This window comes from Dysidea avara, chromosome 7 (genome assembly GCF_963678975.1).
Source record: "Dysidea avara chromosome 7, odDysAvar1.4, whole genome shotgun sequence".
Classification (NCBI taxonomy): Eukaryota; Metazoa; Porifera; class Demospongiae; order Dictyoceratida; family Dysideidae; genus Dysidea; species Dysidea avara.
In genome coordinates this window covers 37,433,758-37,457,047 of record NC_089278.1, presented here as the reverse complement: position 1 = coordinate 37,457,047, position 23,290 = coordinate 37,433,758, and the positions used below count along the sequence as shown (strand labels likewise).

The following is a 23,290-nucleotide window of genomic DNA, read 5'->3' as shown; positions in this document are numbered from 1 at the left end:
CTTTTGACTCCATATTAATTTACTGGTGGACCTACACTTATTCCAGGGTTGGGGATGCTGTTGTTTAAGTGAGTGTTCTATTAGGATTTTGGCAAAAACATAGGCGATCTCTGAAACACTACCTCACATGATTCGTGACTGTGTTGTTGAATATGAAACACATAATATATATTAATAGGGCCACCTATGAGACATTATGTCATTAATAATGAGGATACTATTTGTAATGAGGTCATGAAGTGCTTTACATTAGCAGCCTAGCTGGCCGCCACTATCTTGAGGTGGTCTTTTTAAAGAGGTGGTGGTTTTACTGTATCAGAACAGTATAATTTCCAATCCTATATCAAGAGTTCTTAGTGAATTCTTGGTATTTTCCAATCACTTCCCCTGCATTGATGACAACACTGACCTGCACAAATTCATTTCTATATTGTCAATGCAAATGGCATAGAGAGCTACAATAATTACCCCATATTGAGTTCATACCATTATGAACTCCTACATGTGTGTGCAGGCAATCTCTTGAAGTTGCAATTGAGTGTCAGGTGAGAATAAATCACATCTACATAGGTAGAGCTATGGAGTATTCAATACCCTCACTTGTAATTATAATTTGGTGCAGATCACAAAAGTCAGAATTAGTTGCAGCAGTAAACGTACACTGTAGTGTGTGTATTAACAGCTAATATATACAAACATTGGGTTCTGCTATTTAGCTGTACTCAAGTTGCTTTTGTCTAGACTACAACACTATTTTTGGAGGTGGTTGTTTTCTTAGTTGAGCTAGTGATTAGCTCGAGTGGTTCTGTTTCCCCTGTATAGAGTATAGCTGTGTTGTCTCTCACAGTGTCACTACTGTCATCTTTCCAGTCAAGTAGTTTTGGTAGTTCAGGTGGTTCTGGTAGTTCCCTTAGTAGTAGTTCCCAGTCAGGTAGTTCAGGTGGTTCAGGTGGTTCTAGTTGTTCTAATAGTAATTGTATAAGTGGACGTACCAGTGGAGCTAATGGCCCTAATCGTTGTAGTAGTAGCAGTAGTAATGGTCGGAGCAGTGGTAGTAATATTGGCTGTAGCATTTGTCTTAGTTGTTGTAGAAGTGTTGGTAATACATTCTGTAGTGATCGCTGTACTAGTGGTACAAACAGTGATAGGATTAGTGATGGCTGTTGTAACTGATTTAACAGTGAATCTAATAGTAGTTTTAATACTGGTTGTAGTAAATCCATTGTAATCAATGGTCCTCCATGTTGTAACGAATCTTCTAATAATAGTTCAATTATTGGTGATAGTTGCTGTGGCCATGATGAGCTACAAATTAAACAGAAGTCAGTTGAATAGAAACAGCACTAAATTTTAATGAGTCCCTGCTGTGCAGGATTTTGGGTCTGGAGTCCCATAATTTTATATATATATGAAAATAAGTTGTATGTTAGATGTGTGTATGTACCATTCTGCATGCACCCCATGTGAACACTTAAATAATGCTGACACTGTATTAAATGTCTGGGCAGTTGTACATTCAAAGTGTTATATGCCAACATTGTTTTAGACATCATGAATGCCTTTTGGCCACAGGCTCTGTACGAGTATAGCAGCTGCAAAACTATATTGCTTTAAATATGTGTGTGTGTGTGTGTGTGTGTGTGTGTGTGTGTGTGTGTGTGTGTGTGTGTGTGTGTGTGTGTGTGTGTGTGTGTGTGTGTGTGTGTGTGTTCTGTAGACATGTCTCCACATAAGTGTATAACTACCCACTCTTGATGTGGCTGTCAATGTTCTTCAGGACAAGCATTATTCATTGGATGGCTTCCTTTCAAGTCCAAGCGTGGTTGCGTGTGTGTGTGTGTGTTGAGTGGGTGCGTGTGCATATGTGTGTGTTGTGTGAACATCAACATAATTATTAATTGACATACACTGTCAGTATGTGTAACATTTTACGCCTTCATCACAATGCACATACTTTTTTGGTGAACTGCCAGCCATTTGGTGAAAAGGTGTATCCTGAACTTGATCTTCTATAAATAGAAATACAAAGTATCATGTGAGCATATGACTGAAGCAGGTATTACTTATGACACTATTAGGAGTTATTACACACTCTTGATGAGATACATCTGTAGATAAATTTCTTATCACAAAGGTGGATCCAGACTTTTAGAAAGGGGAGAAAGGAGGGGTCAAAATGGAAGCATGTGCAGGTTCTTTTATTTATTTATAATACTAATAATCGATAATATCCCCAAAGATTACTTTACCCCTAATGATTCATGATTAAGAAAAGTATACTACAAGTAACTGATGACAAACATTGACTCGTATAAATTTTCCTTTCCCCCTCTGTGATTAAACTTTGGAACCTCCTCCCCACTACATAGTCAATTCCCCTTCCCTGGATCATTTTTGTAATAACTGAAGTAATATATTTCTGTGTGTTGTAACCATTTGTGATTTCTGTACAGTAAAAACAAATAAATAATAATAATAATTTCAAACTAGACTGTTGTATACAACCTGCAACTAAAATATAGTACGTAGTAATAGTAATAGCTAACTAGCTAATGAAATGATCTAATAAGTATACTGAAACATTGACAAACTCTGAAGACTGCAATGGATGGTTCACTATGTGGTATACACAAAGAATTCCATCAAGATTGACAAATGATCAGAAACTTCTTTTAACAAAATGATAAAGCTTTTGTTTAGCAGAAAAGCCGTTTTGATACATGCAATATTTGGTGAGGTAACTGACTGACCCCAAAGGACTGTATGGTTTAACTAATCAGGGCGTCGACACTACAGAAAAAAAATTAGCCAAGACTTGCCTTGTGTGCTAGGTGAGTGACTTAGTATGGAAAAAGAATTATTTGTGCCTGATACCATAAAGTTCAAAAAATATCTTTATACTACGCTGCACCTTGATAACTGCACACTAGAGATAACAATGTTATGTTGACTGTAAAGTAGAATTCGCTCCTTTGATTGTTGCAGTATGCATAGATATTGATAAAGATTCATCTGGTTTAATAATATTGTTCCACTGCTGCCTGCTTTGTAGCATGAATAGGCCAACTTGTGTTGTTTGACTGGAATCCAAGTGACCTGTGGATTGAGCCACGATGAGTTGGTGGCTCTTCTAGGTAGTCTAGCTATTTGCTATCATTTCACTCAGGCTAGGATATTAACTAGGATATTAACTAGGCTACAAGATTCATGTGGTAGCGTAAACAATCACCTGATCAACTTTCATTCCAATTATCACTTCTAAGATGTAATATTGGCACTTATAAATTATTTTCAATGATGCAAACTACTTTTGAATCGTTTGAAAATTTAGCCTTTCCACTATATGGTGCCAAGTTGAAAACCTATAAAGATACAAGGTAATGTGTCGTGCCAGCGTGAGTATATTGACAGGAAGAAAACTGCATTTTCACGTGTGCATAGCTCCATGGCCCCCTTCTCCAAAACACACCATTTTGCATTATAGCTGTCCACCAGGTAGAGTAGGCTACATAGCAAATTTGATTAAATTCGTACCAGCCATTTGTGAGATATGGGCGTTCAAAGTTTCTATTCAATTTCTTTGTTATATTTCTTTCTTCTTAAGTCATAGGGGGTATGGGGGCTTTGTCGCACACTTTGCAAAAATTGCCGTAAAATGTAAATGTATAGCTTGATTTCACTTGATCTTTGGGACAAAAGTTTAAAGGCAAATTCATGTACCAAGTTTGCTGTGAATATGATGAATATATACAAGGAATTATATGAGGATTTGTTCACCATCTATTTTGTACATTGCTATTTTAATTCTGTAATCTTGCATCTGGTGTTGTAAAGCAACAATAAATAAAATAAATAAAATATTAAACTTCTGTCACAGCTACAGGTAAACTGAGTATGGGAACAACTGGAAAATCAGTGTGTACACAGGCTGATCATCGTAGCAGTATCTTTTGATAGTTTGAAAAACAATAGAATTTCAGCTAAAAAGTTATAACCAAACAAGTATAAACTCACTGTATAAAGATACTCTAATAGAGCAGTCACTGCATGCAGGGTAAAGAGGTGTACAAAAATGCCAAAACAACTTACTGGAGTTCAAAGCAGGGACCTCCATACTTAACCACTAAACTGTTGTAATATTGAAATTCTGATTTAAATATAAACGTTTGTAATTTCATAACTCTACCCTAGATTGTTCTATGTATGTTCTATTAGAAGTCCTCAAAAAAAAATGTGCGGTCTTAAAAAGCCTGGGTGAAAAAAGTTGTGAAATCAAAGATGGCGGCCCTGCAATTATGTTGACACTATTGTTTTTGCATGGATCATAAACTGAGGTGTCAAATATGGCAAAGATCATGTGAACTGTAGTGATGATTACATTTTACGCTACATGTAAGTTACTCACTGTAGAGGCTCACTCTTATTTATTAGAGATATCTTTTTTCTCTATCATGAAATGTTTATATCACAATTACCTTTCAATAACATGTTGTGGTTACATATTGGATTTTCACACAATACAGCTATATAGTATACGACAAAACTTTAGCATACTGGACGTACCATCACTTGATGCTGGCCTTGAAGACCAAAGTAGGGCTGTAGACACATCTTGCTTGATCACAATACCTCCAACATCAAAATACAAAGAATCAGGCAGCACATATAGCTGATCATTTAGTGACAGGACAACATGTTCAATAATATTTATAGGTACAAGCCAGTGGATCACAAGACAACCCTCTACCACTCTATCTAACAATACTGTTGGTTCCTGTACATCAAATTTCCTCTCAACGTCAGACCAGTGGGTAACAAGATCCTGTACCGTTATCTCATCAAGGTTCTTATTCCACTTTTCCTTTATTGCTGTATAATACTTATCTGGTATCTTCAAATTGGGAATTTGCCTCAAAATTTCCATTACTTTCCTAGAGTACACTTCCTCTCTGTACCGGTCAATCAGTTTTAATGCTGCAGGTTGACGAGAAACATTTGCCATCTTCACTAACATTCGTATGTTCATCCAGTTCCAATATGGTGAACTGCCCAACACATCAAACAAATCATCTAAGTCTTTTGCAGTTCTTATCTCAGTCACAAGATTTTCAGGCAGAACTGCTCCTCCAATTTTATTGACATTCTCCAGACAAGCCCTGCGTAATGTGATGAACTTGACTTTACAGAGAATTAAAAACATTTCAGCCGTAAAACGTGAAAAAGCATCATCAACATTTTCACAACTGGTAAAGTCTATGTCTATAAAGGGGACGATTTCCATAGTAAAGTTGGATTCTCCTGTGTGATGAACAATACATTTGTCATTTCTTACATGAAAATAGCCAATAAAAAAAAACACTTGAATACTTCATTCATCACTGCTTATTATTTGTAAAGCTCAGGCCTATATGTGACACCAACATGGGACAAAGAGTACCAAAAGTAGCTAACTCAAATAGCTCAGACATAATTGTCAGACTGACATTATTCTGCATGTACTAGGAAAACTTACGGACATGCCAATTAACATACAAGCATATTACTTACTTATCTCATTTTCAAACGGGTCAAGTCCTAATTCTGCTCTCCGTACATTAGTGATGGCAGTTTCCAGTTTACCCCAAGTGGCATTGATGCCATCTTGTTGTAGCCACTTGTCTAGCACCCTCCTCATACGCTCCATATTGTGAGTGTAATCATTTTCAATATTATCCATCACTGATCTGGCCAGTCCTAGTGCTATACCAACTGTCCTCCAATGTCTGGTGTGATGGGGGACCACTTTAGAGTACAGATCAGAGGCTGCTGGTATTTCTCTTACTGCAACATAACATTTATGGTAGGCCTTCATTTGTTTCCCACTTTAGGTGCAGCAAAAACAGATATGGGTGAATGAAAATATATAATGATTGTTATATTAGAGTATAAGACGGCTCTACTATAGTACCTCAATCTTGAAAGGTGCGAGATGTATCATACATCCCCTAACAGAAGGATAACTAAGAGGTTAGAGCCACTACCATTTTGTTTCACAATGTGCAAAGCCCTTGACACTCAGACATAAGTACCACATAATAGAGTTTACTATTATGTGGTACAACTCTTATATCAAATAACATCAACAGTGTATATAGTATGTATTTCTTTTAGGCTGGTAAAAAGGGTGCTTGACTGGGTGAAAAAAAGTTGTGAAATCAAAGGTAGCAACTATGAAATGGTTGCAATGATGTTCCCCTGGATGTATCAAACACTGTCTGTCTGTCCAGTAATAAATCTATAAGGTGGCGATGAGAAACAAGGAATGGCCTAATATTACCAAGCTCTCATGATGATTAATTTTATTGATTCCTTGTTTCCTGTGATCACCTGCCCACATACCACTCCACCACCCTAGCTCCCCCTTACCCATTGATAGCAAATGTATACTCAGAAAAGTAGGAATGTATTATAGCTATATAGAAAAATCTGCTACAAACACTTGTTTCCATGGCTCTGATGTCTATGCAACAATAAACAGGATAACAGTCTCGTCCGACTGTCCTGGGGGGCGGGACCATGAAGGACAGTGATAACTACTACAAACTGCTACATTAAACACAACTTACACGGCATCCCAAATGACACTGCACCTCGCACTGCACCCTTCATCTCACGTTCACTGAATCATAGATTCTCGAGAGAGTATAATCTATGACTGAATCCATAAGCCATTTTATTCCTAATTACAGCCTGAATTAGAAATACGAAATACCTAGAAACCTTGTAAATTAAACCAATCTTGAAAATTAAATCCCAAGGAATATTAAATCACTATGGAGGAGACATCTAATACAATATACGAACTAGTCAATACACATAATCACCAAACAACAATTTTTACAAACATAAAACACTAAATTAATAAAATAATATGTTGTGAGCTGTTTACTAGCTACACATTGTTACGACAAAAACTAATTACAATAATATTTTAACAAATGTAAAACAATGACAAAATAATTATCAAATTATCCATTCAATAAATCATCATCAGACTCATTGTCAGAAGAGTCAGCTAAGAGAGTGTTACTGCCTGAAGATGATGATCTCCCATTGGTTTCCCTGGTGACCATGATTCTTGTTGGTGTTAGCCTGTCTGTTTCATCCCCATTGGTACGGAGACTTAGCATGTCATCGGATGACATGGAGGGGCCGTTACGACGACTGTCCATTATAAGGAAGGGTCTCAAAATGGCTTCTTGGATACGCTCACAAATCTTTTTAAATCGACGAGGTGAGCCTATGAATTTCATGTATTTATAAATACAGTCATGGATTTTAAAATTTCTCTGCTTACCTGCTATGTGTGTAAATGTGACAGTGTATGTTTCTGGCATGGTTTGTCTGATGCTACCATTCTCGGTGATGCTACTGTCAGCAGTGTTGATGGTTAGAATTAGTTTAACTGTCTTCTTGAATACTGCTTTGCCTGTAAAGGGAAGAACATTGTCCAGTACTAGCAGTGAAAACTAGGCAATTAGAACTATGAATTCTTTTGGTTACTGTGTTTTAAAGAAACTTTTCTACCACAATCTGCTGACACAATGGTTTCGAAGGATATGGTTTAATACAAGGACCTAGGGTTTAAATTATATACACAATACACAGACATCATTTCAACAAGAGGTGTCTTACAGATAACTACGCAGCACAGATACAATTGACTTACCCTTTGACCGAGAGTCATACTTGAGCTTAAAGCTGTTGTCACTCAGCTCAGTACAGCTAACACTACAAGCCTATCAGACATACAGCAAAGTAATAAGGTGAACACACAATAGTGAACTAGTCAATTCTTATCAGCCCATTGAATTAATTTGTGTAATTGTTATAATGCAAAAAGCCGATGTCACTTTTGTAAGTTGATGAGTGACCATATTACACAGTGACCTTATTAGAGCAGCTTTCAGTGTACTGACAATAGCAAATGTAAGTATCTTAGCTAAGGGGTGTGGCTCAAATTGTGCATAACTTACAGCACAAGCTCCCATGGCACTAGCTCTCAGTTCAATGAATGACTTGTCCTGATAGATCACTATCACCTGTGGAGTATACACAGTATTGTAATATTGGTACTGATGTTTCACTGGGGAGACACATCTATGTTCGGATGACCAAAGCTCCAAACCTTGCTACGTCATGAATAGAAGTTTGGAAAGCTTGTGGTAGTGTCTAATCACTGGACTGGAATACTGGAATGGAATACTGGACTGACATTTTTTTGGTTTTACAGGTGGGATTACTGTACATTTGGGTGACTTGTGACAACATTTCAGCACTGAGTGGTGAATATAATACAGAATGTAGCCAAATGGGTTCAGCTAAATGCACTGTTTGACAGTATCTACTCTACTGTATAGCAGATATACTGGTATATCCAAAAATGTTTCTCTCACTGTTAGGCCCATGTGATTATGCAACTTTTTTTATAACATAGATGGTGTGTGTGAACACACAAACTAGATCCCATTGCATGACTGGTCATTATTTCATTACTGGAATAAAATGTCTGCATTCTGTTAATTGTATTAAGATGCCATTTAACTGTTAATAGGAGAATAAGATTGCATGGTCATAGACAATGGCATACAGTACAAACAAGTTTTAGTAGGTAAATTTAATGTGCCCCCATTACACACAGTTACATACGTGTATCATGGACTTCAGTGACTAGCCACCAATTCACAATATACGTATGTTATAGAAAGTTGTATCACAATAATCACATGTGCCTAAGAGAGAAACATTTCTGGGTATACCTACATGTCAGTATCTGCTATACAGTAGAGTAGGTACTGTCAAGCAGTGAATAGAATACATTTAATTTAACCCATTTGGCTTATCACAACTACTTTTCAGGACCATATTCACCACTCAGTGCTGAAATGTTGTCACAAGTCACCCAAATGTACAGTAACCCCACCCTTAAAATGTGTAAAACCAAAAAAAATGTCAGTCCAGTAGTCCATTCCAGTAGTCCATTCCAGTATTCCAGTCCAGTGATTAGACACTACCAGAAGCTTGCTATAAATCGAACCAGTTTGGATTGGGGAAACACCTTCCTACCACACAATTACATTCATTAAGTAACTGTTCTAAATTTTTAGCAAATTCCAAGTGATGCTTTGCCTTGTATCAACGATTTATAATATAACAGATATTTAAACACGTTAGCATTACACTCACTTCTTCCTTTTCACCACTACTTGTTACCAAGTTAGAGAACCAGGACTTCTTGACCCTATAGAGGTTAGGTGGTATTTTTTAGAACACATCATGAAATGATTTACAACATCGTGATGACAATTACATCATCACCATACACCATCATGATACACTCACGTTGGTGGTGATCGTGATATTGGGGGTGATGACGGAGGTACTTCATTCATTTCAGGTAACTCTGGGGTGATAGTTCCTTCTGAACCTGTATAGGAGGGGTATGAGATGTAGTAAACACAAGCCTATACAAGTATAGGGGTAGTTACACATACCATCCAATTTTCTTCGGTGAAATCTTGGTGAGCCCACAAAAGATCTGATGGTAGATATTCTTCGTTTCCAAGGCGATCCTGGGGGTGTGGCCCCTACTGGTAAAGTTGGAGCACTTGTACGGCCTCTGTGAGTGGTTGGACTGTAACTATAGTAACCCTCTGGGTGGTTCTTTATTGGTGATTGTACCCTACAGTAGAGATAGCGTGATGAGCATGTGTAGTGTGATTGACTGACACACAGACAGACAGACTTACCCCAGAGCAGGAGAACTAGTTGTTATTTGTGGCAGTTCAGAGGTACTGCTACTGAAGGAACTACCAATAGAGTGTGACCTGACTCTCTCCAGCACCATCTGTGAGTTACTAACACTGGAGTCCAGCCTCTTTCTTGGAGGGTCTACACATACACCACACTTCAATTAAACTTGTATCACCATTTGTGACCAAATTTTATAAAACCATCAATGTCCACACATCTTGAAACTTCATTTTATAGATTCTCTGTTATCTACTAGTACAATTAATTTCAACTGGTTGGCAGGCTGACAGGTACGTACGTAGGTAGATCTAAAAATATTCTAGGGTTTTAGTGCTTTTAATACTCGGCTTTCTTTAACGAATTCCTTAAGGCACTGTTTGTTGTATGTGATATTTCTATGGTGGTTTTTAATGGCAGCATTTCAGTGTCACCATTTATTTTAAGGGAGTATGTACACTACAGTGGATCTCTGTTATCCATACCCTATAGCCCAAATTAGCCCTGTGGCTTGTAGTCTACTGATCATAATGAAGTTTGGGTTAGAACTAACTCTACTAAACACATACTGGAGCAAAGTGATGGACTGGCACATATTTCAGTACCACACATAGTCTGTACATTTTTTCATCATCACAATGTATACAAGCGTATGTAACTAAACCAGAGTTGAAACAAAGACTGTTATGGACAGGATAGCATCACAATACCCAGAACTTAGGAGAGTCAATTTGTCGACTAGTGCGACGACAAAAACTTGCATAAGTTCTTGGTGGGAATTGTGTTGTGTACTATTGTGCGTACATGGACGGTTTTCTAAAATTCGGCCACATTTTATCCCTTACAAGCATCAATGTACATTATATATTACACTTGTTTATAAACCAGCTACAAAAACCAATAGAAGTTGTAGCTGCATGTATCATTAGTTGAAGCATTGTTCTAAAATCTAAACTACAGTAGTCTTATAGAGAGAGTTTGTATTAAGATAGCATCTAGCCTATAGAAATGACACTTTCTTAAATCTGGCTTTAATATGTGTCACAATACCAAAGAATTAAAGCTTTGCATAAAAGAGTTTGAAAAATTTCATGTCACTTGGTGAACAACGGTACCTTCATGCCAATTTCATCAAACTTTCAACACACACCATTTCATCAATTTTCAATTCACAAGTACACAGTATACACGTACCTATTAGTTCATTTCCTAGGGCAGGTGCTTTCTGCACATCTTCAAGACTTGGACGATGCTCTTTACGTAGCAACAACAGAAAGTAAATGACCTTTTCCTCTGTAGGGCTAAAGTGATAGCATACAATGATAGTGTAGCCCATATAAGCTGTACACACATACTCAATATTATGAACCCTTACACATACCTGTACTGTAAGGTTGAACTTGTGCTTAAAATTTCATGCCTTAGAAGTTAATTTCCTAACTGATCAGATGCAAAACTTCTTGTACTTTTGATTCATGCACTTTACACAAAGCTTGATCTCTACTTTCACTAATCTTGATATACAGCTAAGTCTATATTTGTCTCAGCCAGATGACTATGTACTGCCCATCCTAAAGGACACCCATGAATTCTGGACAACCTTTTTGTAAAGGACGTTTGTCTAGCTAGGTCCCAAATCAACAAAGTTAGTAACCCTTAATTGGGGACACCTCTGTACAAAGGACAAAAATAAATTCCCCAAAGGTGTCTGTCTCAGCTGTAAAATAACTAAATTCCTTGGACTTGCTTCATGTGCACAATGCATAGTATACAGACTGAGTTACACACAAGACTCACTCTTCAGACATCAAGGCTTTTATTAATGCATGTTTATCTTTAAAACATCCCAGAGATGCCATGCTCTTGAAAATGTCCGGATCTATTTCACTACGACTCTGAAGTGGCACTGTCTAGAGTGATAATCCAACCAATTAAATTACACCATGTAGAGGTTCCATACCTGCACAGCATGCTCCATCTTTGGCACATCTTCAATCTCATATCCTCCACTGCTCACCCACGGGTGTTTGATCACCTCATCCATCTGTGAGTAACCAATACCCTCAATGAGAGCTGATAAACTTAAAGTAAATTATCTAAATGTCTAATGGCTTCAGTTTTTGATTAAAAAGTATCAGAAAGATGTAGGTTCTAATAGATTATTAAACAAAACTGTATATAAATGATCTTTGTTTATGACCAAGTGATGCTTCTGTTTGTCTCAATCAACCGGCATGTACTCTGATCTTGCAGTCAGTTTAATTACACACAAACACTTTGTTCATGTCATAATTACATAGCGATTTGGTTTGCCATACATTTAGTCCCAATAGTAGGAGTGCACTTAATCCCAAATCACACTGGTAGTTTCCAAAATCGCACTGTTAATCTAACAGTATGGTATGATTCTATTGGAACCAAATGACGAATGGTGTTGCCTGTTGCTTAGTAACAGTTGCTAGCATGGAAGGTGGTCACTATGTGATTAGTAGGCAATCACACGCACTTTCGTGCAACTAGGGAATGATTGTACTTGTAATAGCCAAAATTTCACTTGGCTTTGCCTCATGCAATTTTGACTGTTACTTATACAATTATTTTCTAATTGCACTCAAATGTGTGTGATTACCTATTCACTGAGCAGTAATCACAATCACACAGTTCTACAGCTTAACTACCCCAACACAACATTCAGAATATTCTAGTGACCAAACAAGAGTCTTAAGCAATGAAAAGTCATCCCATCTCCAGCAACCATGCAATGTATTGTTGATTTACTCAAATAGCAGCTTGTATTTCATAACATGTGCAATACACTCTAATACAACAGTCACTGTAAAGACACTGAACATTTATAACGTATACAGATGTGCATGCACACACAACACATGCAATAAATAAACACTACACACATACATGTACACAGTTCTTACAGTCAATCTCTTAGCAGGGTTAACATGTACCATCCCTCTGATCAGTTCTTGAGCTGGTGATGGTACAAATGATGGGATCTTGAACTCTCCTCTCTTTACTTTCTCTAGTAACACCCTCAAGTTGTCATCATCAAATGGCAGGGCTCCCTACAGTGTGTGTAGAGTAGTGAAATCATACACAACATTCCAGACAAAATTAAAGAAGGACAATGTACCAACTGATCACTAATGATAATGCTATAACTCTTATGATTCTGGCAGACCTATGGACCCTTCTAACAAATCCAACTAGAGTGTCATATATGGGAACACTGAAAATACTTGGATAGTAACTGGTATAGAATACATACAAATCTCTGGTATTACAGTGGTACTATAGAGTAGTGTTGTCAAGCACATGTGCTTATAATTTTCGGAAAAAACTTTTGTAAAATAATAGCATCTGTTTGGCGCATACGCTTAATAAATAATTATGGTGTATTTAACACACATTGCAATAGAGTAGTTTGTGGTCATGTATAAGGATATTTGACTGTACATCTACAGGTGAAATTCCTTTGTGATGAACAAGAATAACACAATCCAGAAGGCTGATTTGCTGTATACATACTGAAGGGAGACGTAAGCGCTGGAGGAGACAGTAATATTTTCCAATACTTCCAGCTTTTCTTCCTGTGTGTAGCTTTGTTGCATGTTGAGTTGGGCCATGTGCACCTATCAGCCATGGTTAATGACAAGAAATACACTTAACAAATAATATGTGCTTAATAGGCACATGCACTTAACAACTCGACTCTATGGTAAATAGTCAGAATAAACCATTCTCACTGACTACTTGTAGTACTCACCACTAGTAAGGCAAACAAGATTACTCCACAACTCCACACATCTGCCTTGCGACCATCATACTGTTCTCCCTGTAACAAATAGCATTAGGGAACCATTAAACTACACAGTGCAAGCAATCACACATAACTGATGTTCACTAGGATCAGTACATTTCACTGTTATACATACAAGCTCAAAGACTGATGTTCCAAAATCATTGTACTGTTGGTAGTGGTCTAATATGAGGACTACAGGGATTAGGCCACTCCAAATAAATTCTCTGTTTCCCGTCCTGGACTCAAGCATATTTGCATGCGGGCGGGTGGTCCATTTCCATTATTTCATTATAAGATTGGCAGCTTTTAAAGCCATTATTTGCCTGGCACAACCATGAAAGCTACATTAAAGCATGCTTAAGCTTGTTCCTTCCTTTTCAAGTTGCAAAAATAGTACAAACGTGAAGTTTGTGTCAACTCAATAGCACTGCTGACACGTGATCTGACACTGTTTCAAGATGGCTTTTACTGAGCCTCTCAGTATGCAAGAATAACCAGAAAATAATGGAAGAATACGGAATAATGGAATATTTAGAGCTGACAGTAACTAGATGCGGGCGGTGGACGGGAAACAGAGAATTTATTTGGAGTGGCCTTACTCTGAGAATTCCTATAGATCAGTGTATGTTGCCTTCACTTTAGAGGTCTAATTTCATGAGGACCCAAGTGTAATAAGTCATCCCAATAGAGGATATGCATACCGAAAACATTCTAATAACCACGTGATCTTTTGATGGTGAATGAAGTGTAAATTGATTCATAGTGTGGTAATATCAGCGCTTTTTACAGATCGGTGATTTCTTCTACCCAGGAGATAATATAACTGGCGAGCGAAAGCCTGCCTATAGCATTAGTGGTGAGTTATAGTCTTAGCAAAGTTATCAGCATTTCTTATGGAGAGGTGATTTCTTCTACCTAGGAGGTAGTACAACTGGCGAGAGAAAGCCTGCCTGTAGCATTAGTGGTGAGTTATATTCCGAGCTGCATTTGCTACCCATACTTTTGCATGGGATTTTCAATAGTCATTCACTGTCCACTTTTTTTGGAAAGCACCGCTGCACTACTTTAATGGATCATTTTTCTTTCGAATAATATAGTGCGCATATCCTCTATTACTCACAAACCACATTGTAATCAGAGTAAATACAAGTGGTGACTACAAGTGTAGTTTATTGACTGAGGCATTACAAATGATACCACAAACCTTAACCTGTACCCCACACTATGACAAACCACCCACACACTTACTCACCCTAATCACTTCAGGACAAGCATAATGTGGTGACCTGTATCACAACAAACTCAAACCCATAATTAAATTATAAGTGGGATACTTACCCACAACTGGTCTCCAACATGTGGTCACGCACCTGTAGGGAAGCCATACCAAAGTCAGCCACTTTGATGTTCTTGCTCTCATCCAGTAGGAGGTTCTCTGGCTTCAGATCACGATGACTAGAATTATTAAGTGAAATCTTATGACATGGAATATGAGCTGGACCAAGAAGACAGTCCAACAGACGGTAGAAACAGAGGTAAACAAACAGACAGAAGACTTACTAACATACAGACACACAACACAACTCACCATATAGAGTGTTTATGGCAGAAGTTGACAGCAGATATAATTTGAGAAAAGAATCTCTTGGCCTGTATTGAGAGCACATAACCTTAACACAATTGTTGTATCACACAATGTAATAAAATGTAAATACACACCACACAGAGAAAAACACACCATACACATCTCACACCCACACAAGGTGTGGCATCAAGAGCAAACAATAGCAACCAAGAGAATTGAACAGTGTATTAGCTTGTGATAAACTATTGCATGAAGTAACAAGGATGATATCATACAGTACAGTACGGTAGTACTGTATAGTAGTAGGTGTGGGGCGATCCGTGATATATATATAACCCAAAAAACTGCTACAATTTTTCCTCACAACAACGTGACAGTATTGGTTGGGTAAAACCAAGCCCAAAAGTGTCTTCAGATCGACCTGAAACGTTTCCGTCAAGTTGCTACAGAATTTAAAAAAAAAATTATTCAACGGAATTTTCTACTGCCTGCCTGCCTGCCTGCCTGACACCTTCAGTCAAGCGTAGCGGAAAACTGGCTACAGCTATAGCCCTAATTCTTTTGCAACGTTTCTAGTTCGCTTAAGAAAAAACCTTTGGTATATTGATAAACATACAATGCTTGTGCTATTGTCTTACCTTTTATCCTTCTTTACCACAGCCATCAGTCAAGGTTCTACCGCTGAGTGTTAATAGACTACAGTACGGCTTCCGTCTACCAGTGTATATTGCATCAAACTATTCGAATACATGCGCAAGCGTACGTGACTCGCTGTTGATATTGATCAGAGAGAGCAACTCACGGTGAACTATATAACAATGTGTAAGTCAATAAATATAGTTTATTTAGTAACAATGTTGAACTGAGTCATCCATGCTTTACAGATTATTCGGGTACGACCCCACGTGCTAAATAAAATGTGGACGTGTTACTACACATCATAGTGTAGCTCTGCTTCTTTCATGAGCCACGCCCACTTACGTATCTGTAGACATATGGTAGCCACGCCCATTCATCGGTGTGTAGGTATGCACGAATCCACGCCCACTCATGTAAATTACTGTCTGTAGACATATAGTAGCCACTCCCATAATGTTCCGTAGATATGCACGAATCCACGTCCATTATTGTCTGCAGGCTTATGAAGAGCCACCCCACTGGTTAGTTGTTATTATATGACTAGTATAACAGTGCTGTGATTAACTCTTTTAAAATAGTGTGACTAGTTTTGTGAAAAGCAGGCTATTTAGTGGTCATGAACTTGCAAAAAAACTTCACAAACAAGTATAAGAAAAATTTTAAATTCCTAATTTTTTCTTATACTTGTAGTAATTGTATGCTTACACAAAATGGTATTTTCAAATACCGTTTTGTGATTTGTATTTTCAAACAATTTGTTTTTTGATTTGTGATTTGTATTTTCAAACAGTATTTTCAAATACCTTTTAGCCTTTGCTTGCCAGTATTTTGTGTTGCAAGCATTCACCATTATGGCAAAAGCAAGGTGTAGTAAGATGTAACATAATTTCAGCTTGCTCAAGAATGTGATGGCACAAACAAGTGTAGTCACATCTTCAGGGATTTGCTTGCCAGTACTGGTTAAAACTCTTCTTTAATCCTATAGTGTTTTCATTTGGTGTCTAATTGGGCTAAATACAGCAATCATTAATGGCAACACAAACAATTACTACAATTACTGAAATATTCATACCCAGACCCTACCAGAAGCCTCATCCATCAATGACATCATAGGGATCACATGTCCACTAGTATAACTGCAACCTCTGTTGTTTTTATGGTTATGATCTATAACTGATTTTTCCTTTTGTTTATTGTTTTATAACATAATTATGACTAATGAACCCACACAAAGGAAGAATGACACCAGGCATGCCATTAAAATTAATTTGTGTCTGAACGAGCACCTCAACTATCAATTATTATCAAAAGTGAAGTGCCATTAAACTTTGTGTTCAGCCTGTTACCAGTATTATTAATGAAGAACACTACATGAAGGGCCTCTGCAATCAATCCAGTCACAAAGGAAAACTTGGACGATTCCTGTTATGAAAGGGAACTGCGTTACCACGAATTGACACCTTTCGCTGTCAGTACAGAGAAATGGGACACAAAGGAGGACACAGGTAAGCCCATGAAGCATGTATTGTATGTACTGCGGTATCATCAGTCAGGCTGAAGTGATATCTAACAGTAAAAAAAAAGTCAAGCTCCTTGCCTTAGTGGTAGTCGAGTTATGCTTGTCTGAAGGTATCAAGCAGGTACACTGTAGCTAGTTGGTTAGCCAGTAGAAAATTCCGCTAGACAAAAAATGAAAATTCCGTAGCAACTTATCGGAAACATTTTTGGCCACTTTGTAGACACTTCTTGGACTTGCTCTTACCTCATCAATACTGCCAAGGTACCATGAAAGAATTATGAGGATGGGTTTGGGGTGATATTTTTGGCCAAAAAAACCCAAACCTTTGTATACACAGTACTATTGTACTGTACGACAATGAGACTTGCATACAATGTGTTTATTTGGCTTCGCTAAGGAACAAGCTATGTACACTATCTAGCTTGATGGTAAGAATTGTTGAACATACTTTACACCACACACATGTACTCATAGCGACACACTATACACTACATTGTTGGCAGCCACACAACACCTCAACACAATGGGACACCAGTGACCATGAATCCACTCCACTACTAAACTAATTATGTTACTACTTAACCAATTATCAACCACAAGCCTTAAATAGGAGGGAATGAAGCTGAACTCCAAAAAAGGATATCCTGAAAAATAATCATCGATGATCCTATTTGTATCTGTGTATGCATTGTTAGACTCCTAAAATCAACATTTGTAGGGGACACTAGGGAAGCATGTTGGTCAAGAGTTTGTGAGAGAAAGGGTGCTCTACATGTTGTAAGTGATGAAATTGTTATCTCACAGTACTACCAGACATGTCCTGCTTTAACAGGATATGGAAACCAATACCTGTCACCCACACCTCTTCCATCAGGATGTCTCTTGCACACATTAGCAATGTGATCACTAAGTGTAAAGTGTATGTTACACTAGTACCAGTATAGTGAAACCTGACTGATATGGTCTCTTTCTGGGTCTAAACCTATATATGGTTACTATAAAGAGGTGGTCAATATTTTGAGGTGATGAAGTAGGCAATTGTACTGCCTCGTTGGCCATGTTCCCTGACTTGGGATGTCTAAAATGTGTACACTAATAATAACAGGAGTGTTTACTCTAATGCAAATAAGACTGTAAGGTGTCCAGATTATCAATGTGTCCTATATACACATCACAAAACTATTGTTATTATATACTTCCAGTCTAAACTATACATTACTACTAGGAGGGGTATACTAACATATTGGCTATACTATTGATTCCTATTGAGCCCATTACACAACTATGATGACAATGTATACCTTATACCTATATGGGTTCTTGATACAACATTGGTGCTGTATTACACTATGTATATAATCAATAGTTGTACGGAAGGAAGGACATCCCTTCCATTAAAGCAAATTAGAATGAGTTGCAACAAAATTAGATCAACTTTATGTAACCACATACTATTCAATACTTGTTGGTTAATCTGTGCAAACAAGCATTATGCAAGGTGTTAGGCTAACTGCTAGAAAAGCAATGTGTTATCCTTAAAAGGTTAATAAGGGTCCAGTGATGGATTTGACATACAGATTTCCCTGTATGAAGCCAGACATTTCATAACATTAATTTTAATGTGTGTCCCAACCATCAGTTATTACTATACTAAAATGACAAAGTGGCCATTATGCTTCATTGCATGTTCAACCCATTACACAGCATCACAAACAAAGAACAATACAAAAAGCATCTCCACCCAGTTACTATGGAAATATGGACAATTGCTATTATAAATGGATAGCTATTACGCACTACTACGAATTGTCGACATTATGCACTGTCAGTGAAAAGCAACGGGAGCACAAAGGAGGAAAAAGGGTAAGTCCTTGATGTGTGTATTGTACAAGTATGTATTGTGGTATGCCAAAAGCATCTGTCAGACTGAAGTGACATGGAAGATTTTGGGCTACTCTGAAGACAGTTTTGGGCTTAATTCTATCTAACCAATACTGCCAAGATGTCATGAAGGTATCAAGAGGTTAGTTTTAGGGTAATATTCTTTTGTGTGAGAAAGTTCAAACCTGCATGACCCTTATAATTACAGTGGTACTATTATACTGTATGGTATATAGGCTGAAACAAGTCAATGGTGGCAACTAGACCCTCACAGGTACACACAGGGTGGGTTTCATGTAGTGGGAAGACATGATACTGTGAGCTCATATGAATCCAGTTCCATATACACAGCACAAGCTGTATCATATGGGAGCGTGTTGAATTACATTAGGCGGCCTCCTTGGGGTGTAATTTACATGTGCTAGTTTAAATTGCAAGTGGCAATTAACCTCCTTGATGTTGTACTCAGTACATTTTTAATATGCTCTCATTTCTACACTACCACACACTACACACACACAAACATACCTCTTTTTCCATCAATCTTCCCCTCTTCACAAGATAGTCAAACAACTCTCCACCAGACACATGCTCCAACACAAGGTACCTACAGGTACACACCAGTCCATATGTACCAACCATGAGAAAATGTGTGTAATTTACAAGCACAAATTAGTAGCTACACACACCGTCAGTCCACCCAACACCATGTAACTATTAACAACTCATGGTAGTCCATGGTAACTTGATATGATACCTTATTTGTGAGCACACTGGGGCCTAGTTAGAGCGTGAGTGACGGGACTGTACGACAGGAAATTTTGACAAAAGAAAAATTGATAAATCAGTTACATTTGTCAAATTAGATTTATCAAATGTCAATAAGCACCTCAAAAGTCAGTGTTCAGATCTGTGGTGTTTTGCTTTTCGTCAATTTTAATCCGTCAAAGCTGATTAACTGTGAGTTCGTCAAAATTTCCTTTCATCAATATTTCTTGTTGTATGGTATATGAAGAATTGTGACTTTGTGCTTACAGTCGCAATATCTTATAGCCACATCACCTCTGGGCCAGGGGATTAAAAGGGACTCCACACAAAACTGTTATGATGTTACAGCATTCTTCAGCTCCCGGGTCTAAATTTCAGCTTCATTGTTAAAAGGACCAAAAGATCAAAAATCAAAAACTTCAGTAACTATGTAGGTCACACTAGAGTTTCAATCATTTTATTGACCAGATACGGTCACTACATGCATTAAAGAAGTAGATCTTGGTAATGATTTAGTCATCTTCCTGGTAACCTCTCATTACAAGGGTTTCCTCTAAACATTAGGGATAAGAATGAAAATGACCATTAATAAGATTTCTATTTCCTGGTAACCATTATACTGAATGATGATAACACCAAGAGCAAAGCATATACATCAATGTGGAAGCTTAACAATGTTCTGTCTTCATTTAACAATATATAGGTGTTTTGGCTCATGCGAGTATGGACAGAACAAGTCTAGGTACACACATGAAAAATAATTTTAGCAAAACCAGGTATAATGTGCCTGCATTGATTAATATCTGGACTTAAAAATAATCTTGATAGGCATCAGAGTGAAGATTCTTCAACAAACTTGTGGAAACTTAGCACATAGATAAGATTTATCATTCCACTTCTTTCTTGAGTTTATGAAACAAACAGTAAGTGACTGTGAACAAACTCTTCCTTGTAACTTCGCACTAGATTATAATAATCCTTATTATAAATTTATCACTGATGGCCTACAAAAAGGTTGGTGGAAATCGAGTATTGTGTTTTCCATGTGCTAAAGAACTTGCGCATGCCAACCATTTATTGCAACAAATTCCAATAAACCACAAACACTAACTGGTGAAAATAATAAGTTATAAATGCTAGATGGTACAGATTTTATACTGGAAGGTTGATTTGGCAGATTTTTAATTTAGCAAAATACCGCTCACTCGCCTCATGTTCCTCCCACCAAACTTTCTTCACACAATGGGACAACTTCTTGTTAGGTGTGTAAAGTTGCCAAGTTGCTCTTAATAGGTAATGCCCCATTATGCACAGTCAGCATAATGTAATCCAGCTGGAACATTGTCTCTACATAATAACAGGTTTATATTTTATAAGCTATCACTTAAGGAACACAGTCTGAAGGTGTGTTGGTTACAAACCCAGATGATTGTTTTCTCAGTGTTGTTTCTTGTTTTCTTCACAGAAGCCTGGGTATGCATAATATTAACATGTAATAGTGGTTGGTTACATAATGGGAACACTGATGCTGCCATGACTAAAGCTAGAGAAGGTAAAGCTTGATGATAGCTTGCTTTACCCTACTTTTACCTCGACTCTTACGCTTGTAAATATTCTACATACAGAATATGCTGACTTGACGGTTTGCAGACTGTGGGTAGCTTCTGTATTGGGTCTCAGAATTGCGTAGATACCTAGTCGGAGCATTCAAACTATAACACAGAGATGGTAAGAATTTATTTTAATTCCATATGTGTAATTCTACACAATATATCTTGGCACAGAGGAGCATAGCATCATGTGATTGGAATTACAAAGCAATTAGGAGTGTTGTTTTAATCATAATCAGTTAGCTAAACAAACAATTAACACATACAAGCAAACACACCACACTAATTAAGCTAAACATATCACAATCAAACAATCACTGCATGGTCTGTTTCAATATCTAGACTCCTCTAATTACTGGAATCTCTGATAAAGGAGATACAAACACCTCCATATTAAGGCCACAAACACCTCCATATTAAGGCCACAAACACCACCATATTAAGGCCACAAACACCTCCATATTAAGGCCACAAACACCACCATATTAAGGCCACAAACAACCCAAAATATTGAGGACAATGTTTACGTCTAGTGTGTCAACACAGAGAACTTCATTTGGGGCTAAAAAAATGAAAAAAATGAAAATAATGAAAATAATGGTTTTTATTACTTTTTAATTTAAAAAGAACTTTTGAGTGAAAGATCAGTGCTATATTTGCCATACAGAACAGTTTACGTGACCACAGTACATGTACAGTAAGTATATGTGACCACAGTGTTATATTAGTGATCACAGTACTATATTGGTGTCCACAGTGAGGTAGTTATAGCACTGTACATGTGTGTGGGCAGAAGATGGTTAGCAATGCAGTGCCTGACCCTAAAATCAAGATGACAAGGATGATTAATTGAAGAAGAAAGTACCCCAGAGCCACAGGAAAAAGCACTCCAGAGGGTCAAGGTATGTCTGTATCCAGAGTGAAGTCGACTGTTTCACTTGAAGGCTTTGAATGGGTCTGTGGTCTGTGCACTCCAGCTAGAACTTAAAAGTTCTTTAAACATTGCCTTGCTCATGCAATGTAGCACTAAATGAGCGGCCTTGAGATGAAATACACTCTGTTTTGCCTCATGCAATATTTGTCTCACCAGTTCTTTTATGTGCCATATTTTCATATAGCACTTGCGGCTGTGCTCTGACTAATACTTCATTAAGTACACCTTATGGATCTATGTACCTGACATGGTCACTATTATGAGGTGGTCTCATCAAAACAATGCTTTATTGTCTACACAAAACTATAACAATGCAGTACAGCACTGTGCCTATAACAACACTGCTAGTCAATATTTAGTGTAGTCTTCTACAGATTGCTTTTGTGTGGGGAAAGCCTAAAACACCAGTACACCTCCAGTGGAATTTCTGTCCAAACTTCCCCCTACTAGTAACATTTGTGTAGTGGCATATATTGTTTGAATACATTGGAGTAATGATAATGACACATTCGCTACGACAATAATATGCTTGCAGCCTGTAGCCATGGCTTTATTGAATGTATATTTCAAGTTTCAATCATGTGCACTACAAAACACAACCTGCCATTGGGGCATTGTACTGCATCAAATATACACTAAATCTTCTATTATTGCTAGAGATGGGGGAATAATAATAATAATATTGACAGGTGCATTACTCCCATACACACTAGCACTATTACAGCATACACCATACTAACATACATGT

The 23,290-nt window shown here is 37.5% G+C and overlaps 2 protein-coding genes across 3 annotated transcripts in view; both read right to left on the bottom strand.

The window, feature by feature from the left end:
* Nucleotides 1-623: 623 nt before the first annotated feature.
* LOC136259545 (uncharacterized) lies at nucleotides 624-6,751 on the bottom strand. Of its 2 annotated transcripts, none has more exons than XM_066053008.1 (5): nucleotides 6,606-6,751; nucleotides 5,548-5,820; nucleotides 4,564-5,298; nucleotides 1,955-2,009; nucleotides 624-1,305 (listed from the first exon to the last, which is right to left on the bottom strand). In XM_066053008.1, the coding sequence occupies exons 1-5, from the start codon at nucleotides 6,646-6,648 to the stop codon at nucleotides 738-740; spliced, it is 1,674 nt and encodes a 557-aa protein (XP_065909080.1). In that variant the 5' UTR covers nucleotides 6,649-6,751; the 3' UTR covers nucleotides 624-737. The 2 variants fall into 2 exon arrangements, with proteins under 2 accessions (XP_065909080.1, XP_065909082.1); XM_066053010.1 differs by having other exon boundaries at nucleotides 5,548-5,861; nucleotides 6,606-6,724.
* Nucleotides 6,752-6,824: 73 nt separating this feature from the next.
* The window catches only part of LOC136259544 (serine/threonine-protein kinase BRSK2-like), a 24,443-nt gene continuing 7,977 nt past the window's right edge, over nucleotides 6,825-23,290 (bottom strand). The window contains exons 5-21 of the mRNA XM_066053007.1: nucleotides 19,759-19,837; nucleotides 15,195-15,256; nucleotides 14,945-15,061; nucleotides 14,859-14,892; nucleotides 13,571-13,639; nucleotides 12,723-12,869; nucleotides 11,750-11,833; nucleotides 11,587-11,699; nucleotides 10,984-11,090; nucleotides 9,789-9,930; nucleotides 9,534-9,721; nucleotides 9,382-9,466; nucleotides 9,226-9,280; nucleotides 8,016-8,081; nucleotides 7,709-7,778; nucleotides 7,337-7,468; nucleotides 6,825-7,279 (exon numbers count right to left, since the gene is read on the bottom strand). Of these exons, the coding sequence (XP_065909079.1) occupies nucleotides 7,008-7,279; nucleotides 7,337-7,468; nucleotides 7,709-7,778; nucleotides 8,016-8,081; nucleotides 9,226-9,280; nucleotides 9,382-9,466; nucleotides 9,534-9,721; nucleotides 9,789-9,930; nucleotides 10,984-11,090; nucleotides 11,587-11,699; nucleotides 11,750-11,833; nucleotides 12,723-12,869; nucleotides 13,571-13,639; nucleotides 14,859-14,892; nucleotides 14,945-15,061; nucleotides 15,195-15,256; nucleotides 19,759-19,837 (1,822 nt within the window). The 3' untranslated portion in view covers nucleotides 6,825-7,007. The remainder of the gene's footprint in view (nucleotides 7,280-7,336; nucleotides 7,469-7,708; nucleotides 7,779-8,015; nucleotides 8,082-9,225; nucleotides 9,281-9,381; nucleotides 9,467-9,533; nucleotides 9,722-9,788; nucleotides 9,931-10,983; nucleotides 11,091-11,586; nucleotides 11,700-11,749; nucleotides 11,834-12,722; nucleotides 12,870-13,570; nucleotides 13,640-14,858; nucleotides 14,893-14,944; nucleotides 15,062-15,194; nucleotides 15,257-19,758; nucleotides 19,838-23,290) is intronic.

Bases quoted from the DNA above. Each gene is read 5' to 3' on its own strand.
- LOC136259545 (XM_066053008.1), bottom strand. From the start codon at position 6,648: ATGAAGGGTGCAGTGCGAGGTGCAGTGTCATTTGGGATGCCGT. The intron at 5,821-6,605 runs GTAAGTTGTGTT...GTTATGTTGCAG, and splicing joins AGTGTCATTTGGGATGCCGT to TAAGAGAAATACCAGCAGCC. The intron at 2,010-4,563 runs GTACGTCCAGTA...TTCTATTTATAG, and splicing joins AAGGCCAGCATCAAGTGATG to AAGATCAAGTTCAGGATACA.